Source organism: Schistocerca americana, chromosome 7 (assembly GCF_021461395.2).
Source record: "Schistocerca americana isolate TAMUIC-IGC-003095 chromosome 7, iqSchAmer2.1, whole genome shotgun sequence".
In the NCBI taxonomy this organism is placed as follows: domain Eukaryota; kingdom Metazoa; phylum Arthropoda; class Insecta; order Orthoptera; family Acrididae; genus Schistocerca; species Schistocerca americana.
In genome coordinates this window covers 133,744,453-133,770,816 of record NC_060125.1, presented here as the reverse complement: position 1 = coordinate 133,770,816, position 26,364 = coordinate 133,744,453, and the positions used below count along the sequence as shown (strand labels likewise).

General features: G+C 43.8%; 1 protein-coding gene across 1 annotated transcript in view; it reads right to left on the bottom strand.

The window, feature by feature from the left end:
* Window positions 1–22,910, bottom strand: part of LOC124622575 (myrosinase 1-like) — a 103,790-nt gene extending 80,880 nt beyond the window's left edge. Inside the window, exons 1-3 of the mRNA XM_047148324.1 lie at window positions 22,763–22,910; window positions 13,544–13,674; window positions 411–545 (exon numbers count right to left, since the gene is read on the bottom strand). Of these exons, the coding sequence (XP_047004280.1) occupies window positions 411–545; window positions 13,544–13,674; window positions 22,763–22,901 (405 nt within the window). The 5' untranslated portion in view covers window positions 22,902–22,910. The remainder of the gene's footprint in view (window positions 1–410; window positions 546–13,543; window positions 13,675–22,762) is intronic.
* Window positions 22,911–26,364: the final 3,454 nt, after the last annotated feature.

Genomic DNA, 26,364 nt, shown 5'->3' with positions numbered 1-26,364 from the left:
CATGCCTATGAAGCGACTCCACCTAGCAACAAAAAACCAACGTCATATTATGGCCCCCGTTGTCCCATGAAACTTCTGTCCCACAAACTTTTCAGCTACTATCATACTTTCGGAGTTATTCTCGGTGGCAATAGTTAGTGACTAATTATCATAGGTATCAATTCGAGTACATTAGAGCTACTCATAATTTGTTGTTAATATATTTTACAGAGGTAGCCAGTAGTTTTACCTTTTACCTATTACTGTGTACGTTGATCCTTTCCACATTGGTGAAGGCTCTCCTTCATTACGGGATTTACGGAACACGATGTGGAATGGAAGAATGAATTAATGAAATGCACGAACAAGCTTCGAACGATTGCCCTTCTAGACTATCCTGTCTGAAGTGAAGACAGTTTACCCTGACTCACCAGAGGCTGGATTCCGTTCGCGAGCAGCTCGTTGATGAGGTTGTTGTAGTAGTCGATGCCAGCCTGGTTGATGACGTCAAGGTCCCCAGTTGGCAGGACACGTGCCCAGGATATCGAGAATCGGTACACGTCCGCCTGTTGGATAACAATGTGTAAAGAGCAAGTATCAACAGTGTCAAATGTTTGTATATGTGCATTAATATAATGCTCTTGTTTGTTTATTTCTTTCATGTCCTGAAGACTTGCCTGTTAGGCAATAATAGTCTGTATTATTTATTGGTATAAATCCAAAAGAGAGTAATGATATGCCCGTACAGATCTCTTAATGCTCTTTTCTTCGTCGTCTGACTCGTATACTGTCCGGCAGTGAGAAAAGAAATTTTGCAACTTGTTCCGAAGTGATATTCAGCCGGTAATGAGTCTAGAAGCCAACAGACTACAAAAATATGTATAAGAGACACGATGTGTAGCAGCTGTTGTCACGCGATGTATTTTATTTTAACCAGAATGAAATTTTCACTCTGCAGCGGAGTGAGCGCTGATATGAAACTTCCTGGGAGATTCAAACTGTGTGCCGGATCGAGACTCCAACTCGGGACCTTTGCCTTTCGCGGGCAAGTGCTCTACCATCTTTCTTATTATATTTTAGATTGTATCAGCATGTAACTGGAAATACTGTGTGAATCGATTTTTCGCATCTGTTGTTGGAATTTCGTTCGGAAGAGATCTGATACATCCTTACCGTTTTTGTACAGTACGTTCAACAATCACTAGGAGCAAGGAGCCATTCATTTACTTTTGACATTGATGAAGTAAGAGGCGTAGCTAGTTAGAACGACGTCCTTTATCTCTTATGGCAAATTAGTCACAACCCTCTAATCTTTCCTGTTGGTACAACTTGGACTTTACATTGAAATCATTCATGTGGTTTTGGTATTATCTTTGAGTAACATGCAAGCAAGCCGCGGACTACCAGGACACGCGAACCGCAACGGTTGACGTTTACGCTGCTATTACTCGAGCACGTAACCAGGCTTGCCTATGTTTAACCTCTGTGGACACCAGATCCTCTCGTATGTGGGATCTGATGAATCCACTGTTTCATATACGAACAACATTAAGGCCATACGGTTCGTGACGCACGCAGTCAGATTACATTTTTTCTTAATTCAAAGAAATAGGAGAGTGCCCAGAAGACGAACTCTATCGTCTGCTTGCTAAAAATATTTCTGTGTTTCCCTGCTGTAATTTTATTAAGTTCTGTGTTTGGTGTCTCCATAATTTAATAATCAACAGCTCAAATTTCAGTTTCAATGACATCCAGCATAATATCCACTGTGTGGCCAAAATCTTGTTTGTCTCCTCCAATTTTGGGAAACCAATTGTTCTTAACTATCACTCAGGCGAAAATCTGAATTATTCAAGCTAGTCTTGAACTATATACGAAATATAACGTACAATGCTTTGAACAACTTACTGTTCTAAGATATAAAATATTGAGGAACGCAAATAACAACTGACTTTGACTTCAGAGAAGATAGAATTCTATAAAAATTCAAACGCGGATGTGTCAGTACACGAATCCTCCGCAGTAACACGTAATACGAAGGTAGCATGAGTTTCCCAGATAATTCGCTAATATTCCTAGGGTATGAGCAACCATTCTTTATTATTTCATACCTGTTTACAGTTTTACATAACTTTGGCACAATGCAAAACGAGATCTAGGCATGCTATATGAACTTCATTAATAACTTGTTTAATACTGCATTTAATGAGAGGTCACGAAATTATTGCAATAATTTTCCTCTTTTTTGTGGATGAATAACTAGTACATATTTTCCGCTGATTTTTGTTCATTTCTAACTAGTTTTCAGATTTTTGGGCCATCTCCAGGAAACAATTAACTAGGCTGTGGAAGGGACACTAGTTCTTCAATAAAGAAACATTATAACCAAAGATACAATCCTCTTGCACAGTATGTTGCGCACCAAACTTTCTTTAACTTTGAAATAACACTTTACGCAGTGGATTATACGAAGCGCAATATATAATTAAACAACACGATATTACAGTATTACAGGTAATAATGTTATAATGCTAAAGTTTATGAGACATTGGTCAACAAATTGTCAAAATGAACACTCTTCATTAATGTTGTCCATAAAATAAGTTTTTAACGTCATATGTTGCAATTTACCATATGGACAATAATTAACACAATATTAAAGTATTACATGTTATATGGTTATGATGTGAAAGAATCCACAAATAAGATAACTTTCTCTGTTTATTAGTATCTTAAACTTATGAGTCATTAGCTTTAAATTTGAATGTTGGTCATTATGTAAGTATCTAACTTGGTTTCAGTAGTGTTTAACGTCACAGACATGATGTAAGGGTGAGTTGTAGGGCATATAGAATCTTTACCTTTTCTTATGTGTTTCCGTCTTTGGTCAGTGTTGGTGAGTGTGCTTTTGTCCAGTGGCCGGTGCGACCAAGCAACCAATTGAAGTAAATGCATTAACATTTCAGTGTGCTTGGAATGGTTTTGTAAGTGTGAGTTCCATACTTTACCTTTTCACTGGAGTTACATTATTCGATTGTGTTCTCTGTGACTGATTTCGCGCAACTATACAAACTTCAGCACTTTCGATACCGATACGGAGCCCGAGTCTCAAGGCATTACATTTCCATTGATTACTTCTTTGCTACTAACTGCATTCGCTACACATTTTGCAGATACTATCTACATACACTACTGAATGTACGAAATCGCTTCCCCCGAAACATCTGAAGCGTAGTCTAAACATCCTGCCAACAAAATACCCGTCCACATGTTGCCAATATTGCTTCGGCTACCTTTCAGCAGTTTCATTCAGCCACGCTGCGACAGTTACAGACACAACAAACGCGGAGTTCAACACAGTTCTGTGAACATTTTAATTGAGAGATACTATAAAATGTGTGTAATTACAATTCATGAGTGTAGATGCTTGCGTTCATGTATCATGTCACGAGATGAGCAGCCAATTGGGCCAAAAAACTGTTAAGCGTACACACCCGAAAACGAGTGCCTTCACCGTAGGAGTGAACCAAATGTTAACTTCAAGTAACACCAGGTAACGGGGCCCGGATATCGGAGGGGGGGAGCAGGGGGGGGTTAGCAAACCGGGGTATATCTGTCCCGGGGGACAATTTCAGGAGGCGACAAATTCATATTCTTGAAGAAGAGAACATTGTATCGAATGATTCAAATGGCTCTGAGCACTATGGGACTTAACTTCTGAGTTCATCAGTCCCCTAGACTTAGAACCACTTAAACCTAACTAACCTAAGGACATCACACACATCCATGCCGAAGACAGGATTCGAACCTGCGACCGTAGCAGTCGCGCGGTTCCAGACTGCAGTGCCTAGAACATTGTTTCACAAGGCAATTATTCACATAATTTTGAAATGCATCCCTGTCGGATTTTTAATATTTTTGAACACATTCTAAGTTGATTTTTTGCGTGCATAGTGTAGGCCTACGTGATGTCTCTGCCAGGGGAATCCGCGTCGCATCTAGAAATAAAAAACTTTCGCGCAGACTACATGACCTCAGCCGAATAAACCCGAACGGCTGAATGCTGAACGCTGTTTGTTTTGTGGATGACTGGGAGTGCCAAATATCAGCGTTGTGATAATTATTAGCGAAACCCATAGTCAGACTACTGGAGTGGAAATAAACGAGCAACGGCAATAACATGTTACGAAGCTTACATATTCATCTTCTCGGTGTATTCAAGAAAATGTAACTGTGACAGAAAATTTTTGCCAGATCGCTACACTGCAAAAGGCCAATTGCACAGTCCCGGGTTAGCAGCCGCTTAAGTTCTCTGTATTCTCGGAATAGCGCGGAAAACGCGTTGTACGAACACGTAATAACGCCTAACTGGAGAATAAACGCGGGATAACTAAACTGTTGATTCTGGCAGAGTTAGTGAAGTCAACCGGAGAATAAGTTTTGACAATGGCAGGAACATCTGTAATTATTCCGTAGAATTAATTAAGACTAGCTTGTTTGTTAGGACAAAGAAGGAGAAGAAACGGCGTCATCACAAAAATTATATGGAAGAATATGACGATTCTCAATTTATATAAAAAAAGCGTACTACTATTTTTCGATCTCATGCTTGAGCAACTGGAGCGTGTGAGGGAAATGTGAAACCATTTCCCAATATACAACTTTTTGCTTGTGGTAGGCCTAATAAGCATTTAATATTGGTACTTCGTGAATTATATTCTGTTGTGTTATTTATGTAAATGAGCTAGATAGTAATGACCATTTGTGCCAAAACAGTCTTGATAATTTGGCGGGTGTTACAATTGCTGCAATATCTGAAAGGCCTATTTCGTTTTATCTAGCACACAGTGACAAAATAGATGTAATTAAATAGAGAAACCACACCAGTCTTGGGTACTATTTGTATTAACAGCTTTTTCAGAATCAGACGACGACATTTTGATTTTTCATGTAGCAAAACGTTTGCCGAAGATTGCTGAGGTAAACCGAGCGAGGTGGCGCAGTGGTTAGCACACTGGACTCGCATTCGGCAGGACGACGGTTCAATCCCGGTGCGGCCATCCTTATTTAGGTTTTCCTGATTTCCCTAAATCGGTCCAGGCAAATGCCGGGGTGGTTCCTTTGAAAGGGCACGGCCGATTTCCTTCCCTAATCCGATGAGACCGATGACCTCGCAGTTTGGTCTCTCCCCCAAACAACTCAACTTTGATGAAGTAATAGAATCTTTCACAGAAAATAAAGCACGCCGTGTAAAGCTGCAGTAAGATTAGAGACAAAAATGGGACCTAAGGATTGAAGAAATGTGTATGATATTGCTTGTCTCTTGTCATTATTGGTTTTATGTTTCCTATATTTAATTTTATGTCACTCAAAAGAGAAAGCTTCTTTTTTTTTTTTTTTTTTTTCGGGTGGTATGATATCAAATCAGCCGACTGGAAGCAGAAGAGGCAACACAGGAATTTTAATTTCCTCTGTTCTGAATATAGGTTTGATGGCCCCTGTTACAAAATGTACACGTTTGAATCCCACAAAGCGAAATATAGTGACGTGCGATAGAAGAATAGAGTGTGAAGAGGCTGTTGCACTGCACTTTCGTACACTTAAGACCAGATAACATGTCTAACATTCCCTCGAACATAGATGTTTTATATACCATACACTACTGAATGTACATACAAAATCTCTTCCCAGCGAAACTTCTGCAGCGTAGTCCAAACACACGCTGACAGAGAATCGTTGCTGGTGGCCACTGATGTGGGTGGTGTTGGGATTGTCCTCACTCCACGCACAGCTGTCGCGTCTTTTAAACAATACAAGCTGTACGAGGTCTGTCATTGCCGTGGATAATCCATTGGCAGAAGTGACTGCAGCGCTCAAAATCCATTGGTCCCAGTGCTTGCTTGCACACGTTCTTTATAACAGAGATGTAAGATCTCTTGCACCAGTACTCTCGACACTGTACCCTTCGAAGTGTGCGTTTCAGGGACAAGATGAAGGGTGCTTCTTGCTGATAGATCGGCCACGCGATCCAACACCATCTCCTCAAAGTCTGCAGTTTGGACATGTCTTTGCTGGGAACCTTGGCTGGCTGTCTGTGACATGAACGACCCCGCCTCTTGTGAGTTGGTATCCAAAGAGATAAGCTTCTTCCAGTTCGGATGAAATCTATTTGGAAAGCATTCTCTGTACATTCGTGCTGCTAGATGGGCACGACACCCGGCAGCACAGAGCATTAAATGCAAGTCTGCCAACTACCGTGACAAGTAATGCACCATCTTTGGCTACATGTAATGCACTTTACACAGTAACATACCTCACCATGGAGATCACAAGCTGTTTGACGCTAATGACAATTGACACTAGGGATAGTGGTGTGCGTGCAGCACAGGTTAATGCATGTGTGATGCATGTCATTGCCATACGACATATGTGGTATGAGCTAACTTGTGTGCAGTATGTCTGTTTGGTAGTCTGGGGTGTACACTGTTTACTACCTGCTGCCTGTTCCAGTGTTCAATATATCCCTAGGGTCTTTGCGAGAATACAGTAGAACTGCATATGCCACTGCGATACATGTATTGAAACTGGCGGTCGTCACGTTGAACAATTACTATGAACTACTTTGTCGTTATGTGAAGTGCACAGTGTGTATCCATAACACAATAAATATGCCTTGTCGAACATTGGTTCACTATTTCAATATAATCGGTTGTGGGTCAGCTGTCACATGTCTCAATTTCACATACAAATTGCGCTTCATGCTTTAAGGCAATTGTCTCGCAACTCATCTCCAGTTGCCGCCAAGAAGATCCAAACAAGATATTATACAAGTGATGTTATTCATCGTTCACTGGACCTAGGATTGTACCAATGTTTAAAGCCATATCAGTGCACTTGAGAACATTGTACTATATTGCCACACGTAATCTTCATATTCCAGTTAAGTATTGTAAAACTCTTACCAAAAAATCATTGCAAACTGTTGCTAATTTGTGATGCCATCTATTTTTGCTATAGCTGTTGCCTAACCACATTTAGACCTGTGACGAATCTGCTAGTTGCTGCTTGCAAGAAAGCCACCTCAAAATGCAATGGTAGGGGCTTGTCTTCCAATATTTACATGTCTGACGCCACGTGGATCTGGTAAATACAACACCAATCCAGTAGAGGCCAGTGATCATGTGCTAATGTGCTACAGTATGCTATAAATATTGCACTAAAATTACGCCATTTCTCTTCGAATCCGAGCCAGAAATTACACTAAAATTCTCTTTGAATTTGTGCTGTTATGCAAATGAAACAGACGAAAACATATTTTGTGTCGCCTTCTCAGCGATAACTAGAAACAAGTGTCAAATGCTGAAGTGACGGTAAGCCACGCTACGATCAATTCAGAGAAGGGTCGCAGCAGTATGTTTCCGACCAGACATGCTCGTCGTCCCCGCTGGCACTGATAGTGCTGTGTTGCTCACAGCACCAGGTCAGTGTTTTCCTTCGAGCATGGTGTGTGAAGTATTGCGAAAGCCTAGCGTATGAGGGGATTCAGAGCAGCTCTTGTCTCAGCGTCATTGTGTCTGGGTGGCCCATTCTGCCTTTGGCAGTAGTGAGACGAGCATGTTGTGCTGCTTTCAAGTGAGTGTGCCTTTGTTTACTTCCACTTACCGATTGTCTTCGTGTCTGAATTCATCGATCACCATGGCGTTTGCCATCGCCAAGACACGATTAAATTAACTTTTCCTTTGGATCATGAACGACCGAAATCGTGTGAAAAAGGACGGTTTATATGGAACGAAATACTTCTCCCAGCACAATATCTCCGAATTCATTTTTCGATCCATAATATCAGTGTGTACATACAGTTGGCAAATGAAGAGCTGTGCGCCGATGTTGTACGGCGCAATGCTAACGATCTCAAATTCCTACACTCTGATGGCCCTATAGAGGCTTGATCACGCTGGTTTTGGCCTCTGAATGTTGAGGGTTCTCAAACTCTCATTCGGGACGATGTCGGACATTGTGATGAATGCCTTTATGGCAACGTCGTCAGTCATGCTGCCGAAATATGGAAGACGTTCGAAACGTACCGTGTCCTCAGTGGTGTCTGGCAGATAAAAATTGAACTGATGCAACATGTGCCTTCTTACGTGATTATTGGCGGCCACAGGGCTGTCGTCATGTACGATGGGCAGCAGCACACTTGTTGAAGTTATGCCCTGGAAATCCATGTCTGTAGACTGGTTCAGACGCCACTCAGACACTTCGCTTTTCCTGAGATCGCCATTGTTTTACCTCAATCTTAGGCATCCACAGCGGGGCTGCCTGATCTGTCCACTCTGAATCAGTCGGCACTGTCATCAACTCCTCTCGATGATGGATGTTTTTCCTGTCTTTCCTACAATGCTGCTAGAGCCAGCCCCAACGGTGAATGGCCATCAGAAGAGGCAAGCCGTCTGTACCGGCCCCGTGATTGTTGGTCTTGGAGGTGTATTGCTCTCCACATTTCTGTTGTCTGGCTGCATGTCAGACGAAAGCCATCCCCCATCTGACATGAAACAACTGTTAGGAAGAGATAGCACCATACCCCGGCTTGAATGTGTGCATAGGATGATGATTATCCCAAAATGATGCACTGTTCTCTGACACCCTGGCACCAGATGACATTAAGTCTCTCCGCATCTCAATCTCTGGTCAGCATCCACCATTAGATACCGTCTTCCCCTCCTCCATCTGATATGGTTATCCCCCTTTTTGTGTCTAACGCTACTTATAGGAGCAGCTCTGATAGCATTTCATTGAACTGGCCCAGTGAGACTGCTCCTGACATTGATGATGATGACAGACGTTCTGGAGGTGTACAGAGCGATTAAACTCCGTTGATGCAGTTCGCTACCTCCCCTTCACGGTGATGTGCCCTTCCACCTGTGTCTAACAGGAAGCTCTCCATTCTTCCTCCATGTTTGCGTCGCCCACCCACCTATTGATGGTAGCTTTCCAAACTTATCGCATAAGCATGGTTAATATCAACACCCTTTGCATGCACCATAAATTGGCATTACTTCATGGAATGCTGTATGCAGTAGACGTCGACTTAGCCCTCAATGAGGAGGTGCTTGTTGGAACTTTTTGTGTTTCCCATGGCTTTACAGCAGGTCTCCCATGCTTTCCCTACTGGTAGTGGGGTGGCGATCCCCTTATACGATAGTATCCTCGCTGAAGCAATTGCCTATCTCCCAGATGTCAGAGGTATGGCTCTCATGTTTGATGGCATCAGGATCGCCAATATATAGGCGCCATTTGGTTCATGTCACCGCTGCAAACGTTCCACTTTCATCTCTACGGCAGCCACGCCTCTAATCCTTGGTCGGCAGGATGCCTTGATCATGGGAGGCGACTTGAACTCCACCTAGGCGCCCAAAGACCAACTGCCACATCATTCTCTGTGCATGGTCTAGCTGCAATAATTAGAGCACTTCAACCTTGGGAGCCCTTGGTAGCATGTTCGTGGTGATCACCTGGCTCTTACACACTTTAGTAGCCCTTCTTCCAGTCCTCTCAGTCGTGCTTGTATCTCTCGCGAAATTGTTGATGGGGTATGGGCTGTTGAAGTTTGGCTCATTGCATTCTCTGAACTTGACGGCTATATCTGTGCCATCAATCTGTGCCGCCAAATGCTACGGCGCGGCCAGAGAGCGTGGAGACTGAATATCATCCATGCAAATACGGGCAGCGTATCGAAACCACATGGACAACCTGTCGTTAATGCCATGATGCATACTAGTCTGTCCTGTTGCGGTACGTCCTCTGTGCAAAGCCTGTCCTCCACAATGCCTTGATTGCTTATGGAAGGGAGGTCACAGGACTTCACCATTCTCCAGGAATGTACTACGATGTCGTATTCACCAGAGACTCAGATGATGATGAATCATGCCAAGGCACAGCCCACTGCCCTCTGTCGATGTCATCTTCAAGACGCTCTGATAAGAGAGTTCACACATGACATGTTAATACAAGAGTATCCATTTTTGTACTGCATGATAGCGGAATGGCACCGCCATTGGAGGACTGATTAATGTCCTTACATCTGATGACAGGCGGCACTTAGATACCCAACGTGGATACGGTTTGCCCACCATGCATATTACGTTATGCTGTATTCTATATAATGTCATCACTTTGCCAACATTATGGACTTCCGACTCCCCTTTTGCTTGGTGCCTGATGGATCCGCTTGCCAACGTAATGGAGGACGAAGCCGATGACGCAATGCGGCCCTGATGGCACTGGTGGCCTCCCACTAGATTTTTACCACACTTTTGTCGCCTACAGGCGCTGATGCGGATGGGAATCTGTCGAGACCTTGTCACCTATCATGCATATCCTAGACAATTTCCTCGGCAGTCTTCTCATTCCTGTCCACAAGCCTCGGGACACATCACAGGTATGCGATTATCGCCTCTTGACTTTGTTCAAAGCGACACAAAGATCTTTACCAGACTGTTGGCTGCACTATTTCAACAGACGGCCCAGTATATGGTTTCGCCTGATCAAACCTGTTTGTTAGGTTCCAATAACATCCGCACTGATCTTTGTCGCTATCGGGACATAATCACTCTTGCTCACGCTCGTCGTGTGCCTTGACTTTTGGTCACTATTGACTTCAGCCAGGCGTTCGATCCGTCTATCACGACTAGCTGAAACGAGTGCTCCGGAGTATGGGATACCCTTATAGTATTATTGACGTCGTAATGCGCCTCCTTCACGAAGCGATGTCGCATGTACTCTCTAATGTCTGTCTCATCCTCCCATCTCGATCCGTCGGTCCGTGTGTCAAGGCTGCCCCCTCTCTACACTGCCTTGTGTTTTCATCATGGAATCGTTGCTCTGTGGCCTCCGTCAAACGCCCGTCTGCAACGGCTCTCGTTGGCCAAGTATTTTCCTGCACTGCTTATACGGACGATATCGTCCTCGTTCTTCGTTGTGGGGTTAAAGTCAGGAAGTCATTGGCATGAGTTACCACCTATGCCTTAACGTCCCCAAATCGAGCGGTAAGGTTATACAGCAGGTGCCGGGCTTCCTGAGGACGGCGCTGCTCCATTGCGTGTAGCTGCTACTATCGATGCTTAGGACTCGATTTCGCGATTGGTCTGCGGCGCACAGTTGTCCTCAACTGCCGGCGCCCACTGACCCACTTAAGAGCTGGCTTCTAGATCATCGTTTACGGGCCCTCGATCTTCTTGAACGGACACAATCGGTAAATGTATATTTGGCATCACATATCCCTCACCTGTCACAGACGTTCCCCATTCCGCCGCCCGTGGCTCGTCTTGGGTTCATACGTATGCTGCGGCTTGCTGTTCAAGGTAAGGTAGCACACCGTCACCCTCCCACGCTGCGCAGGTGGTTTGGGCCTGTATCATATCCCTGTCAGAGCGATAGTCCCTTTCGTCAGCTCTCAAATGGTGCTTTGGCGCCGTTGTCCCACGTGCCATACGAGCCTGTCGCTGTAGGTCCATGCACCACTTTCTGCCCCTATCCAGATTTCGCACGTCGCATCGCCCTTCTTTCACTTCTATCATTTTTCCTCGAACTGAACTATGTCCATACTGCAATATTTCCCACACGCTTGATGTCCACGAAGGCATGCGCTCCTTATCTTGCCACTGACGTCCAGTCTGCGTGGTACCTTGCAGTCAATGAGAAGCGAGTATGTCAGTCACGCCTTCACGCGACACATTTTGCTGACACGCCGTTGTGCGTCACCTGTCTCGTTCTGGACACCGACGATCATCGCCTGGTGTACGGATCGGTGGTAGGTGTCCGGGTCTTGGTGCGACAGATGCTGGTGTTAATTACCCCTACGACTGCTCATCAGATACTTCCTCACCTGCTCACTCGGGATGCTTCCCACGAATGAAAACATGGCTTGGTGAACACGCAGTTCGGTACTTGTTTGCTGACGGAGAGAAAAATGCTCTGGAGTTTTGGCACATCCTTAATGAACAACGTTATGGAGTTGTCCGCAATCCGCAATTTGCGTGTTCCTGCAGTGGGAAGTGGATCCTTCCATTTTCCATTCATCGTATCGATTATTCCTGGTCGTCGGAATGTTGTTCTCCACGAAGTGGCCAATTGCCACTCCCTCCTCCTCACGACGTTGGTTGCCTGCTGGGCTCGATGGTTTAAAATAAAATTTAAAAAAGTAGAAAAAAAAACCTTGTCTCATTGATGTCCCCTGTACCTCTACTCCTCTACTCTACATTCCCTAGGCATTCCTTCTTGGTTGTTAGGGGGGGGGGGGGGGGAAGGAACGTGCTAGCCAGGCCTTGGGTTGCGATCCGTGCTCATTCAGTGATTCAGTGATAGACCGGTAATTCGTTGGCCTAGGTTCGAATCCTGCCGGTATCAGCTTCTTTATTTTAGTTTTGTTATATTATAATTGATTGGTACAGACGTCCTGTCTACATTCCATGCTGAGAACGGCTTTGTTCTTAATTTACCGCTCGCCTAGTGCTATCTGTGCTGCGACATGGGAGTTCTGGCCACTGTGAAACACGTATCATTTAACTTTAAGAAAACTATTTAGTGAAACCTTGATTTTCGCACATCTTACAGTTTGACATGTTCGCTTAATGAAGGACTGAATTTCTTTTCGTTATTCGTAATAATTACTGTGCTTTATGAAATTAAGTAAAGCATTGCACAAAATTTTGATGAGTCTGCAGAGATAAAAACGCATTGCATAAACTTTGCGTATGATTGATTTTAGCCCAAACATTGCTGTGTATGGAATTTTGATAAGACTTCGAAATTTTATTTAAAACTGAGAGCAGATCGATCTCTCATTTCGTTCTGGAGATATATGTTATTATATCCGTCAGACGATCATGTGTGACGCACCCATTTCTGTCCCTGTACATCGAGAACCATCAAATTTCATAAGCGGTTCGTGATAACGGAACAAGACTGTTTGTAAATGATAGCACTCAAAGAAACATGTATATGCATTGATATATACTCGAGCCTCTTTTATTCACCGAGATGTGGAAGTAATTCGTCCATAGGAGTGAGAGGGTCTGTGGAACAGGATGTAGAAACATGTGAACAGTGCTTAAGTTTTCTAAGCGCAGAGGATGATGGATTTTCGGGCAGCGGTAGTCGCACGTATTCTGTAGCCTACTGGCTAGTGGTATGGAGTGGCAATTTGTCGATATAGGTGCGATTTCCAGTGATGCCATCAGCTTTTTGCTCGTAGTGTTGAATAATTGATAACAAAATTTAAATATATTTCACTACTTCAGTTTATACACGTAAAATTAATACAGTCTATTTAGCCATATTACTACTCTTGTAAGTCAAAAGGCTGTAGGCCGCCACATTGTACGGCGCTGGTATAATTTTACATGAGCCACTTTTGCACAAATCATTTATTATTTTCACTGTTTGAAATCCATGATAACGTATTCAGAAAGGAAATAATTGATTACTGAAGATGGATTTCACTTTACGATTTTATGTATTAACAAAAGTCGCAAACTGCATGTTTTGTTTAGGGATATGTACTCACGTTTATGTCCTTCAGCATTTGCACATCCTCCTTGTACTTGTGGTAAGAATCACAAGCGACGTCTCCTGTATCCCCCGATGTGTATTCCGGATGGTTGTGAAAGAAGTTGTCCTGGATACTTTCTCCCTTACCTAGAGAGACACAAAAATTACACTTCTGAAAATCTGTAGAAAGCAGCTTGTCCGGCATCGTATAAAATAAACTGAACAGTGGTCGTGTAAGGCCGAGGGTGATCCTAAAAGTAAGGACCCTTTCTATGTGACGAGCCGTTGAGTTCTCCCTCCATCCGCACCACCGTTTCACAGACGACAGCTGCCAGGAAGAGTCACTTACTGTGCATTTGCGCAGTTTCAAAATGTGTCTCAAAATTAACGAACCCGCCAAGTAGGAGGTTCGTAGTGTAAGATGATTTCTGAGTACAAAAGGAGCCTCCTCCATCGAAATGTACTGATAACTGAACTTTATGGAAACTCCAGATCGAAAATCTTGCATCATATATTTATGGGGGCCGAATGAATATTAGTGTGCTTCTTCACTACAACGCTCGTCTGTATTCTGTTGCCTCGAAGAAATATTTCCTTCCACAACTCAAGTGGGAAATTTTTGAACACCCTCCTTACATACCGGACTTGTCTTCTAGTGATTACCATCCTCACTAAAGGGTTTTGTAACTTGGCAGACAGTGACAAGGGAAACTCCCCATCGCATCCCCCTCTGATTTAGCGGCAAAGTAGCTCAATGGTAACCCGTCAAAAACTGAACACAGATCAAGTATGAAAACAGGAAGAAGGTATACTGAACTGTGGAAAAAGAAGTAAAATAGAAACGGTTCAAGTTCAAAATGCACAACATCGAGTAACTCTCAGCCACGGCAGCGTAGTTGTGTCGGCACAGTGTTGGGTTGCAAAGGGGAAGATCCGTGTTCATATCTCACTGGTACCCCTTTTTTTCACAAAATTGCGAACTTTACGTCTGGTCATTGGCGTGTCTGATCTCCTTCTGTAGTCTTGACAATTGTCATAAATACATTGGTTATAGAATGTGAGTCATGAAGTATATTACAGTCGCAAGTAAATGTGATGAATAGTGAGAGCAGGAGAGATGCCATATAGACCTCTCACAGAAAGGAAAGCAACATATAAACGAGTGTGAACTATGCTACAAGAAAGTAATTCAAAACTTCCAAAACGGAACGCAAGAGTCGTAACATGTGGTACTTGTGTAGAACAAATAGGCGATACGTACGTCTGGAGGTCACTTCCTTACACCTCGTTGCTCGAAACGGGCGTTACAGACGGCACAGACACAAACCTGAATACAGCGAACGGACACGTCGATGACCGGACGGACAGTTCATAATTGTGTGGAAAAAAAGTATATCAGGCATGAGGGAGATTTAACACGGATCTTCCACTTTGCAGTCCAATAACGTAACCACGCAACCACGACCTGCAGCTCTTTCAAATCACTCGACGCTGCACACCTTGAGCTTCACTGCTTCTATTTTACTTCTTTTTTCCACCGTTCAGTACAACTTCTTCCTGTTTTCATGTCTGATCTTTGTAAAGTTTTTGACGGGATTACCACTGGGCCATCTTACCACTGAGAGGGGCGCGATGGGGAGTTTCCCCTGTGAGTATGGAGAAGGCACAGGAAAGCTTGTGGAGCACTACGACAAATGCGTAAATCTTAAGGTCAATTACGCAACAGAATAGCTAGGATATCAAAGAGGTTTTATTTTGTTGCCTTTAAAGCCAACCGCTTAGTAGCGAGCGCTTTTCGTACGTCGCGGAACCGCACGCTGTATAAGTCAATCGTCGATTCACAGGAAGTCAATAACCAGTCGTCTTCGTCCTCGAGATCGACATTTAGCCAAAACAGGGGAAGTACAGGAATCTCTTACTGCGAGGCCAAAGCTCTGACTGGACCCAGGCGATCAGACTGCTAAGCGTACTTCGTTCCGTCAGTTCCCCCTGAGGCCTACTATTTGAGATACGGAGGAACTCTCCCCTCGTCCTTCGCCATGTAACGGCAGCACTCAGACACTCGTCTGGTGTATTTGCTACAGACGCACTCTACAGGGAGCCTCTGGCGTAATGGTGAGACTGCAGCAGGCAGGGATCATTTCAGCTGCATTCTTACGACTGAGAAACGTGATCATATTGAAGTTAGGTAAAAGCGTGTCCTTTTCTTGTTATCTTTCCATGTGGGCTTGCCGTGAAATTTTTTCTTTGTTCTCGTTTTCAGTTCCTACGGAAAATGAGGTAGTTTCCATCCGATTCTGTATTATGCATCTGTAAACTGAGGTTCTCTCACTCACGAGTCTGTTTCTAAGGCATTTGTAAACTTACTTTTATAAAAAAATTCTATGATATGATTTTCAGAAGGGATGTTAAATATTCTGACTTGATATTCGTTCACAGCCATAAATACTAACTTGAACATTTCATCCGCTTTCATATTGAACTGGATTTCTCATACATTTGATCTTCGAGAATTTATTAGATTACGCCTCATCGTTGACCCATCAATTCTACCAAGTGTATTTTGCTTCCATGTTTCAGTGCTTAACATTGGTTTCATGCGAAACGTGATCCAAACACATGCTTTGCATTTTGCTCACAGGTCACACAGCACATGCGTCCCACGCTTGCATTTATTTTTCGAAAGAAATTTCAGAAATCAAGATTAAGCTGACAGTGCTGCAGATCTTTGAGATACGGTAGCGGAGACGACGTCATTTTTCATCATCTCTTTCACCACCCAAGCTCTATTTTATTGATATTACGTACTGTAGGTAGTAGGCGACAAAACAGTTGTCCTTGCACAAACCGGGTCTTTTAAGGCACGATTTCTTATACCTCGAGGTTGCATAGTAAGTTCAGGTTTAATATTCAGTTGTGTTAATTCCGACTAATTTCGGTTCCCCCCTTTTTCTCATTGTCCTTTGTGTAAGCTTTGCATGTTTTATTGCTCCGAAGTTCGAGCACGTTATTAATGGACCGTGTTCAGTGTCAGCACCCACGGTCTAGGGACAAAAAGCACGTCATCATGCCGGCACGGTAGATCACCGCACTCGGTCAGAGGGCTGGCTGCTCTCCGTAATAAAAAAAAAATAAGAGCAGTATTCAACGATCAACTTGAACAGGTCTCATGTGACGTCCGCCCGCACCAAATGCCAAGAACAATAACGATCAAAATCAAAACATGGATGCAGTGATAAGAATGTTGTTGTGGTCTTCAGTCCAGAGACGGGTTTGATGCAGCTCTCCATGCTACTCTATCCTGTGCAAGCTTCTTCATCTCCCAGCACCTACTGCAACCTACATCCTTCTGAATCTGTTTAGTGTATTCATCTTTTGGTCTCCCTGTACGATTTCTACCCTCCACACTGTGAGTGTGGGGTTGATCTGAGATTCTGTTATTCTGTGCAACGGATTAATCTGAGATGTACCCTTTCCCCTGTGGCTCCTGCAAGATGCAATTTCCACCCACACACTATTACAGAAGTCAGACGCTCCTAACGTTCTAAAGAGAAATGCCTGAAAAACTTTCAGCAATGAATATCTTCTGGAGTCGTCCGCTGTAAGGAAATGACACAAAAATTCACAAAATTTCTTACATAACTAGTGGGATACTTGGGTACTGGAGTAGTGCTAGTTAGTGTAAGAAAAACATGAAACTAACGAAAGTTATTATTTATTTTGCAAAAATTCTGAGAAATCACAATGGCACTTTTAGTTATTAATTGAACAAGTTATATCCTGGTTCTTTTTGGAATGTGAAGTTACCTCTCAAGAATAGGATTCGCTAATGAAATTTCTATACAAAGTTTAACATTGTTATTGACTTGGCAGAATGGCTGAGAGGCGCGCCTACTCAACTTGAATAATTATCCATTAGAATGTTGCTAGGATGGTCAAGGCTGTCACATGTGAAATGCAGTGATGTGTACTGTTGTGGAGGAAATATGGGGCTCGCAAGAGCTGTGGCGCACAATACCATAAGCTGCGATGATTGCTGTCTGCGACGCTGGCTGCTGACAAATAAGATAACTCTCGCTCTATCTGGATTGACCTTCGCCAATTAAACTCTCCCTATGCCTTGATGAAGTCAAGGACTCCTATTCGCCCCTAGTCTAACTATTGGCGTGGTACACCAATCAGAAACCAGTCTACCGCAATGCCACACAAAAATTCGCTCGCAGGCGTTTAACTATAGCTCTGTCCGTTCACACCACACAATAAGTGTGTTGGTCAACACAGTGAACAACGCTTGATCGCAAGGACTCAATTAGAGAGTCGCACTTTGGTTCGCTCTCGACAGAGGTGCTCTCCCAGTGAAGTACTGAGGAGAGACTTGTTCCTCACCCCAAGAGCGACAATGGAACGGCGCCTCTCCACGCCAGACGTGAAGGAGTATGTCTTTCGGTCTCTTCCATTACTCCTTCAGCTCAAGGCGTCAGAAATATCGTCTGCCAATCAGCATTGCTCTTCTAAAACGGGAGAATGACGTTTCGTTTAAGGCGGCCAATACGGAAATCTGTAGTACTGTAGTATCAGCGTTTGGCGTTTGCTGTCTCCCTGTGAAAATCTCTGAAACTGCGTGCTATGTGTAAAGAATTTGTAGGCTGGCTGCTCCCACACAATGTAGCGGAATTTGCTTTTAAGCCGAACACGGGGTCTTTCCTCGTTTCCCTCGGATGAACGCTGTCCGCTCCACGGGCGGCCACTGACTGACGTAGATGGGTTGGGACCGGCCTCCTGGCGTGCGGTTGCCTCTGTCGAACTAAATGCTCCTGTGACCGTCGTGTCTGGAATGTATGTGTGTACGTCAGCCTCGAGTATTTCAACCACGGTGCGCACTTGAGATTTATTAGTTATTTGCATATCGTTTACATGAATTCATACAACATTGACTTTATCTTGAGTGCGGAATCTTGATGTCCGGAATATGATTGTGAGGGCGGAATGTGTAAGCAATGAAGGTCAGGAGACCACGACGTCTTACAACACTACCCTCCAATACTACATTGGTGATTTCTTGATGCCTCAGAATACGCCCTACCAACCGGTCCCTTCTAGTCAAGTTGTGCCACAAATTTCTCTACTCTCCAATTCTATTCAATACCTCCTCATTAGTTATGCGATCTACACATCTAATCTTCAACATTCTGTAGCACCACATTTCGAAAGCTTCTATTGTCTTCTTTACTAAACTATTTATCATCCAAGCTTCACTTCCATACGTGGCCACATTCCATACAAATACTTTCAGAAACGACTTCCTGACATTTAAATCTATACTCGATGTTAACAAATTTCTCTTCTTCAGAAACGCTTTCCTTGCCATTGCCAGTCTACATTTTATATCCTCTCTACTTCGACTATCAGTTACTTTGCTCCCCAAATAGCAAAACTCATTTACTATTTTAGGCGTCTCATTTCCTAATCTAATTCCCTCAGCATCACCTGACATAATTTGACTACATTCCATTATCCTCGTTTTGCTTTTGTTGATGTTCATCTTATATCCTCCTTTCAATACACTATCCATTCCATTGAGCTGTTCTTCCAGGTCCTTTGCTATCTGGTTTCTGTACAAATTGTAAATAGCTTTTCGCTCACTCTATTTTACCCCTGCCACCTTCAGAATTTGAAAGAGAGTATTCCAGTCAACATCGTCAAAAGCTTTCTCTAAGTCTACAAAGGCTAGAAATGTAGGTCTGCCTTTCTTTAATCTATTTTCGAAGGTAAGGGGGGTAGCGTCTGTAATTAATAGTCAAAACGGCCTCGATCCGACGTTCGAAACCCGCCATTGCTTCATTCTTGAATAGAAATCACCAGTAATGGTGCCATAAGAAGTCAGCCTCATTCAGCCAACGGCCTTGTCAAAGAGGGAGGAGGAGCGGACAGAGGTTCAAGGTACTCTCTTGTCCTAGGGGTGGGAAACTGCCCCTAAAGGCGGAAGAATCAGTGATGATCAACTGTATGAGGATGTTGAACGTAATGGATAAAGATATATAATGGATTAAAGATACATAATGTCTATCCACAGGACATGTGGCCCGAAATTGAAAATGTGTCGTGATTTTCTCTCCATTGGCAAAAGATTCCGGAATAGTCTCCCAACTGGATACTTGGGAGCGGTCTATCAAGAGGGAGGTAGCCACGTAGCAAGACTGAATAACAAACGAGAGTCGGGGAATGGACTATCAGAAGTTTGAACGTGGTAGGGAAGCTATAAAATTTGAAATGGGAAATGCTTAGGTTACGTCTAGATATTGTAAGGGTCAGTGAAGTGAAATGGGAAAAAGAGAAGGATTTTTGGTCAGACGAGTTTAGGGTAATATCAACAGAATCAGAAAATGGTACAACGGAAGTATGATTCGTTATAAATACGAAGATAGGGCAGAGAGTAAGTTACTGTGAATAGTTCATAGATAAGGCTGTTCTCATCAGAATCGACAGCAACTATAGTTCAAGTACATATGCCGATGAATCAAGCTGAAGATTAAGAGATAGAGAATGTACATGAGGATATTGATTCAAATGCTTAAAATGGCTCTGAGCACTATAGGACTTAACATCTGAGGTCATCAGTCCCCTAGACTTAGAACTTCTTAAACCAAGCTAACCTAAAGACATCACACACATCCATGCCCGAGGCAGGATTCGAACCTGAGACCGCAGCAGGAACGCACATCCGGACTGAAGCGCCTAGAACCGCTTGGCCACAACGGCCGGCTTGAGGATATGGAATCAGTAATTCGGTACGTAAAGGGAAATCAAAATCTTATGCATGGCGGACTGGAACGCGGTTGTAGAAAAGGAGTGCAAGAAAGGGTTACTGAACAATATGGGCTTGGTACTATAACTCAGAGAGGAGAGAGACTAACAGAGTACTTTAATAAATTTCAGCTAGTAATAGCGAATACTCCGTTCAAGTATCACAAGAGGAGGAGATATATTTGGAAAAGGCCGGGAGAGACAAGAAGATTTTAGTTACATTACATAATGATCAGGCCGGATTCCGAAATACAATCAGATCGCATGTAATAATGATGAATGGTCGACTGAAGTTTACGAGACTAGTCAGAAAGAATTATTGTCGAGAGAAGTAGGACATGCAATTACTAAGGAATGAGACATTCTTGAAGTTCTCTCTAAGACTGTAGATACTGTGATAACGAAAATCTCCGTAGGCAGTTCAGATGAAGAGAAGACAATTATAGAAGTTAGAAAGAAAAATTTAAGTACAAAGAAGGTAACTGCAAGGAAACCATGGGTAACAGAAGAAATACTTAAAAAGTTCAAAAATATTCAGGAAAATTCAGAAATTCAGAAATTCAAGTCACTTACGAATGAAATAAATAGAAAATGGAGGAACGCTAAGACGAAATTGTTGCATGAAAAGTGTGAAGAAATCGAAAAAGAAATTGTTGTCGGAAGGACTGACACAGCATAAAAAGACAAGTCAAAACGGCCTTTGGTGAAATTTAAAATTAGAGTGGTAACTTTAATAGTACAACAGGGATTCCACTGTTAAATGCAAAGGAGAGAACTGATAGTTGGAAAGAGTACACTGAAGGTCTCAATGAGGGGGAAGACTTATTTGATGACGCGATAAGAGAAGAGAGAGGTGTCTCTATAGAAGAGATAGTGTGTCCAGTATTAGAATTTAAAATTACTCTGGAAGATTTAAGGCCAAATAAGGCAGAAGGGATAGAAAAAGTTCCATCAGAATATCTGAAGTCATTGCGAATGGCAACAAAATGACTATTCACTTTGGTGTGTAGAATATGTGAGTTTAGCAATATATCATCTGACTTTCGGAAGAACACAATTCTGAAGATCGCAACAGCTGACAAGTGCGAGAATTATCGCACAGTCAGCTTAACAGATCAGGCATCCAAGTTACTGACAAGAATAATATATATAGAAGAATGGGAAAGAAAATTGAGGATCTCTTAAGTGACGATCAGTTCGCTTTAGGAAGGGTAAAGGCACCAGTGAGGCAGTTTTGACATTGCGGTTGATAATGGAAGCAAGACTAAAGAAAAATAGAGACACGTTCATAGGATTTGTCGACCTGGAAAAAGCGTTCGACAATGTCAAATGGTGCATGATGTTTGAAAATCTGAAAAAATAGGGGTAAGCTGTAGGAAAAGACGAGTAATATACTAAGTGCTCTCATTAAAATCGGTGTAAGGCAGAGATGTAGTCTTTCGCTCCTAGTGTTCAATCTACACATCAAAGAACGTATGACAGAAATAAAAAAAGAAGATTCAATACTGGAATTAAAAGTCAAGGGGGAAGGTGACGAATGACGAGAATCGCTAATGACATTGCTATCCTGAGTGAAAGTAAAGAAGAATTAGAGGATCTGCTGAATGGAATGAACAGTCTAATTAGTTCAGAACATGGACTGACGGTAAAGTGAGTAATGAGAAACTTAACATCAGGGTTGGTGATCACGAAGTAGACGAAGTTAAGGTATAGTGCTTCCTAAGCAGCAAGATAACCAATGACGAACGGAGCAAGGAGGACATCTAAAGCAGACTAGCTCAAGCAAAACGGGCATTCCTGGCCAAAAGTTGTTTACTAGTATCAAACACGAGGACTGTGGGAAAATCGGAAAAGAAGAGAATCGAAGCATCTAAGATGTAGTACTACATAAGGATGTAGAAGATTAGGTGGACTGATAGGGTAACGAATGAGGAAGTTCTCCGCAGAATCGGCGAGGAAAGGAATATACGGAAAACAATGGCAAGAAGAAGGGACAGATGGTAGAACATCTGTTAAGACATCAGGGGTTAACTGCCATGATTCTAGAAGGAGCTGTAAAGGAAATGACTTTAGAGGAAAACGGAGATTCGAATACATCCAACAAATAATTGAGGACGTAGTTGCAAGTGCTACCCTGGAATGAAGAGTTTGGCACAGGAGAGGAATTCGCGACGGGCCGCATCAAGCTAGAAGACTGATGATGAGAAAAAAAAAAAAAAAAAAGTGTCTAGGGGTATATTTCAGGGGATAAACCGTCTTCATAATCTTGTGTGAACATCCAGGTATAGTTTTGAAAGGAGCGGCAAGTTTCAATCCTGAACAAACATGTATGGACAAACGAAAGTATCTTACTTTTAGAATGTCCCTCGTACTATGCCTCTAGTATGCTACAGGTCTGGAATATAGCTTGTGTTACGTGTTGCCGACTCACCGTCCTCATTCCAGGCGCCTTCTACCTGATAGGCAGACGTGGAGGCACCCAGGAAGAAACCGTCCGGGAATCTGTAAGTGGCGGACTGTGCCGAACCAGTGGCCAGCACTGCCGACAGGGCGATCACCAGTGTCCACATTGCTTCTCGTTTCTGACTGTGTGAGACTTATGAACAAGTTTATATAACTGACCTGTGATTTGTCTCGATAAACACGTTACAGAAACAACATTCCACGTAACGTTATCTGTTTGTGTCGAATATTCTTAAGTGTGCACACATTAAAAACGCGATTACGTATAATTACCTAAAGACTCCCGCAACACACAAGTGTTTGTTATCAGTAATGACGGCGTATACTTGCAGAACGTTCTTCACATGTAGGTGAGGAAGTAACGGTCGGTTCTGAGGGGCACAGATTGTTACTATCTCTGTAGATAACATACACTACTAGCCATTAAAATTGCTACACCAAGAAGAAATGTAGATGATAAACTGGCATTCATTGGACAAATATATTATACTAGAACTTATATGTGATCACATTTTCACGCAATTTGGGTGCATAGATCCTGAGAAATCAGTACCCAGAACAACCACCTCTGGCCGTAATAACGGCATTGGGCATTGAGTCAAACAGTGTTTGGATGGTGTGTACAGGTACAGCTGCCCATACAGCTTCAACACGATACCACAGTTCATCAAGAGTAGTGACTGGCGTATTGTGACGAGCCAGGTGTCGGCCACCATTGACCAGACGTTTTCAATTGGTGAGAGATCTGGAGAATGTGCTGGCCAGGGCAGCAGTCGAACATTTTCAGTACCCAGAAAGGCCCGTACAGGACCTGCAATATGCGTTCGTGCTATCCTGCTGAAATGTAGGGTTTCGCAGGGATCGAATGAAGGGTATAGCCACGGGTCGTAACACATCTGAAATGTAACGTCCACTGTTAAAAGTGCCGTCAATGCGAACAAGATGTGACCGAGACGTGTAACCAATGGCACCCCATACCTTCGCGCTGGGAGATACGCCAGTATGGCGATGACGAATACACGCTTCCAATGTGCGTTCGCCGCGATGTCACCAAACACTGATGCGACCATTATGATGTTGTAAACAAAACCTGGATTCATCCGAAGAACTGACGTTTTGCCATTCGTGCACCCAGGTTCGTCGTTGAGTACACCATCGCAGGCGCTCCTGTCTGTGATGCAGCGTCAAGGGTAACCGCAGCCATGGTCTCCGAGCTGATAGTTCATGCTGCTGCAAACGTCGTCCAACTGTTCGTGCAGATGGTTGTTCTTGCAAACGTCCCCATCTGTCGACTCAGGGATCGAGACGTGGCAGCAAGATCCGTTACAGCCATGCGGGTAAGATGCCTGTCATCTCGGCTGCTAGTGATATGAGACCGTTGGGATCCAGCACGGCGTTCCGTATTACCATCGTGAACCCACCGATTCCATATTCTGCTAACAGTCATTGGATCCCAACCAACGGGAGCAGCAATGTCACGATACGATAAACCGCAATCGCGATAGGCTACAATCCGACCTTTATAAAAGTCGGAAACGTGATGGTACGCATTTCTCCTCCTTACACGAGGCATCACAACGACGTTTCACCAGGCAACGCCGGTCAACTGTTGTTCGTGTATGAAGTATCGGTTGGAAACTTTCCTCATTTCAGCGCGTTGTAGGTGTTGCCACCGGCGCCAACCTTGTGTGAATGCTCTGAAAAGCTAATTATTTGGATATCACAGCATCTTCTTCCTGTCGGTTAAATTCAGCGTCTGTAGCTCGTCATCTTCGTGATATAGCAGTTTTAATGGCCAGTAGTGTATTTTCCGGTTATGGATGTTAACGTTCTATGACGAGCACTCATATAAATTGCGGAGCAGTATTCAATGTACCTATGTGACACAGGAGCTGGAGTTTGATGCTCTCTTGAGCAGTGCCGCATCCTCATGACGCCGAATGCCAGGGGATGACACGGCAGCCGGTCGACATTCCTTCGGACTTGAAGCGCTGGGCGTGCAGCTCGTTTCGTTTTGTATGTAGACACTTACTCCGCCCGTCCAGAAAGTTCCGAGACTGATTTTAATACTGGCATGTAAGTGGCGTCAGCGCAGTGAGTACAGTGGCAGCTTGAACTGACGACAGTAAACAACACACGTGTATTCGACCCGTCAGTTGTGAGCAGGCTGCGTGAAGTAGTGGACGTGCGGCAGAAGTGTAGCAACGTTGTTATGTTACAAATTGCAAACGCAACATCTGTAAATCAAAATTTCAAGAATGTTCTGAAGAAGAGAAAAGTATGTGCAAAGTATGTCTCGCACATGTAGATTCTAGAGTAATGTTCAGAAAAACATAACACGTTTAACAACTAGAGATAGGACATTCATATTCACAGGACATGTAAATTAGTATGTTCTGCAGAAATGATTAGCATTTCAACCATATCTTCGAGTCCTCCCTCGGGCATGGGTGTGTGTGTTTCTCCTTCGGATAATTTACGTTAAGTAGTGTGTAAGCTTAGGGACTGATGACCTTAGCAGTTAAGTCCCGTAAGATTTCTCACACATTTGAACATTTTTTGAACCATATCGGGCCGTAGGTTAAAGATGAACATCGATACCGCGGCGCAACACCACGTATCGGTAGAATGTGTCTGCGGCTCTCGCTGTCGCTATAAACCGAAGGTAAAGGGTCAGTTTGACTTGAGCAGACGTGCAGGATGCCTCGCATACGTATGCGCGAACCGTGCTGTGAGTTCGAAGGAGGACGCATTATTGGCACGAGAGAATGTGATGCATCCATCCGGCAAATTGCTCCTAGCGTGGGACGAACATTTCCGCAGTGCACTGCTGTGTGCAGAATGGTTCAGGAAGGCCGTAGAACACGACGTGAGGAGTCAAGCCGCACCATCCTCACTGCCGCCCCCCCCCCCCTCTCTCCCTGCAGAAGATCGAAATCTCATCCTAATGGCAAAAGAGAATGCGTTATTGGTTCAAATGGCTCTGAGCACTGTGGGACTTAACATCTGAGGTCATCAGTCCCATACAACTTAAAACTCCTTAAACCTAACTTACCTAAGGACATCACACACACCTATGTTCGAGGCAGGATTTGAACCTGCGATTCCGGACTGAAGCGCCCAGAACCGCTCGGCCACCGCGGCTGGCTACAACGCATCATTCACATGAGAGAATGTGATGCATCCATCCGGCAAATTGCTCCTAGTGTGGGACGAACTTTTTCGGCAGTGCAACGGGCGTATGCAGAATGGTCCAGGATGGCCGTAGAACACGACGTGAGGGGTCAAGCCGCACCACCCACACCGAACCGCCCTCCCCCCCCCCCCCCCCCTCCTCTCAGAAGATCGACAACTCATCCTAATGGCGTTGCAGGACAGACCTGCGTCCTCCTATGCTCTGGCACAACTGTGGAACAGTCTAACACATCGTACAGTATCAAGGGTGACAGTCCGTCGCCGTTTATTACGGCATGGGTTACCTGCGCGTCGCACATTTCTCCGCCTACCTTTGACGAATGTGCAGAATCATGATAGACCGCAATGGGACAGGTATGGAATCAGACAGGGCTT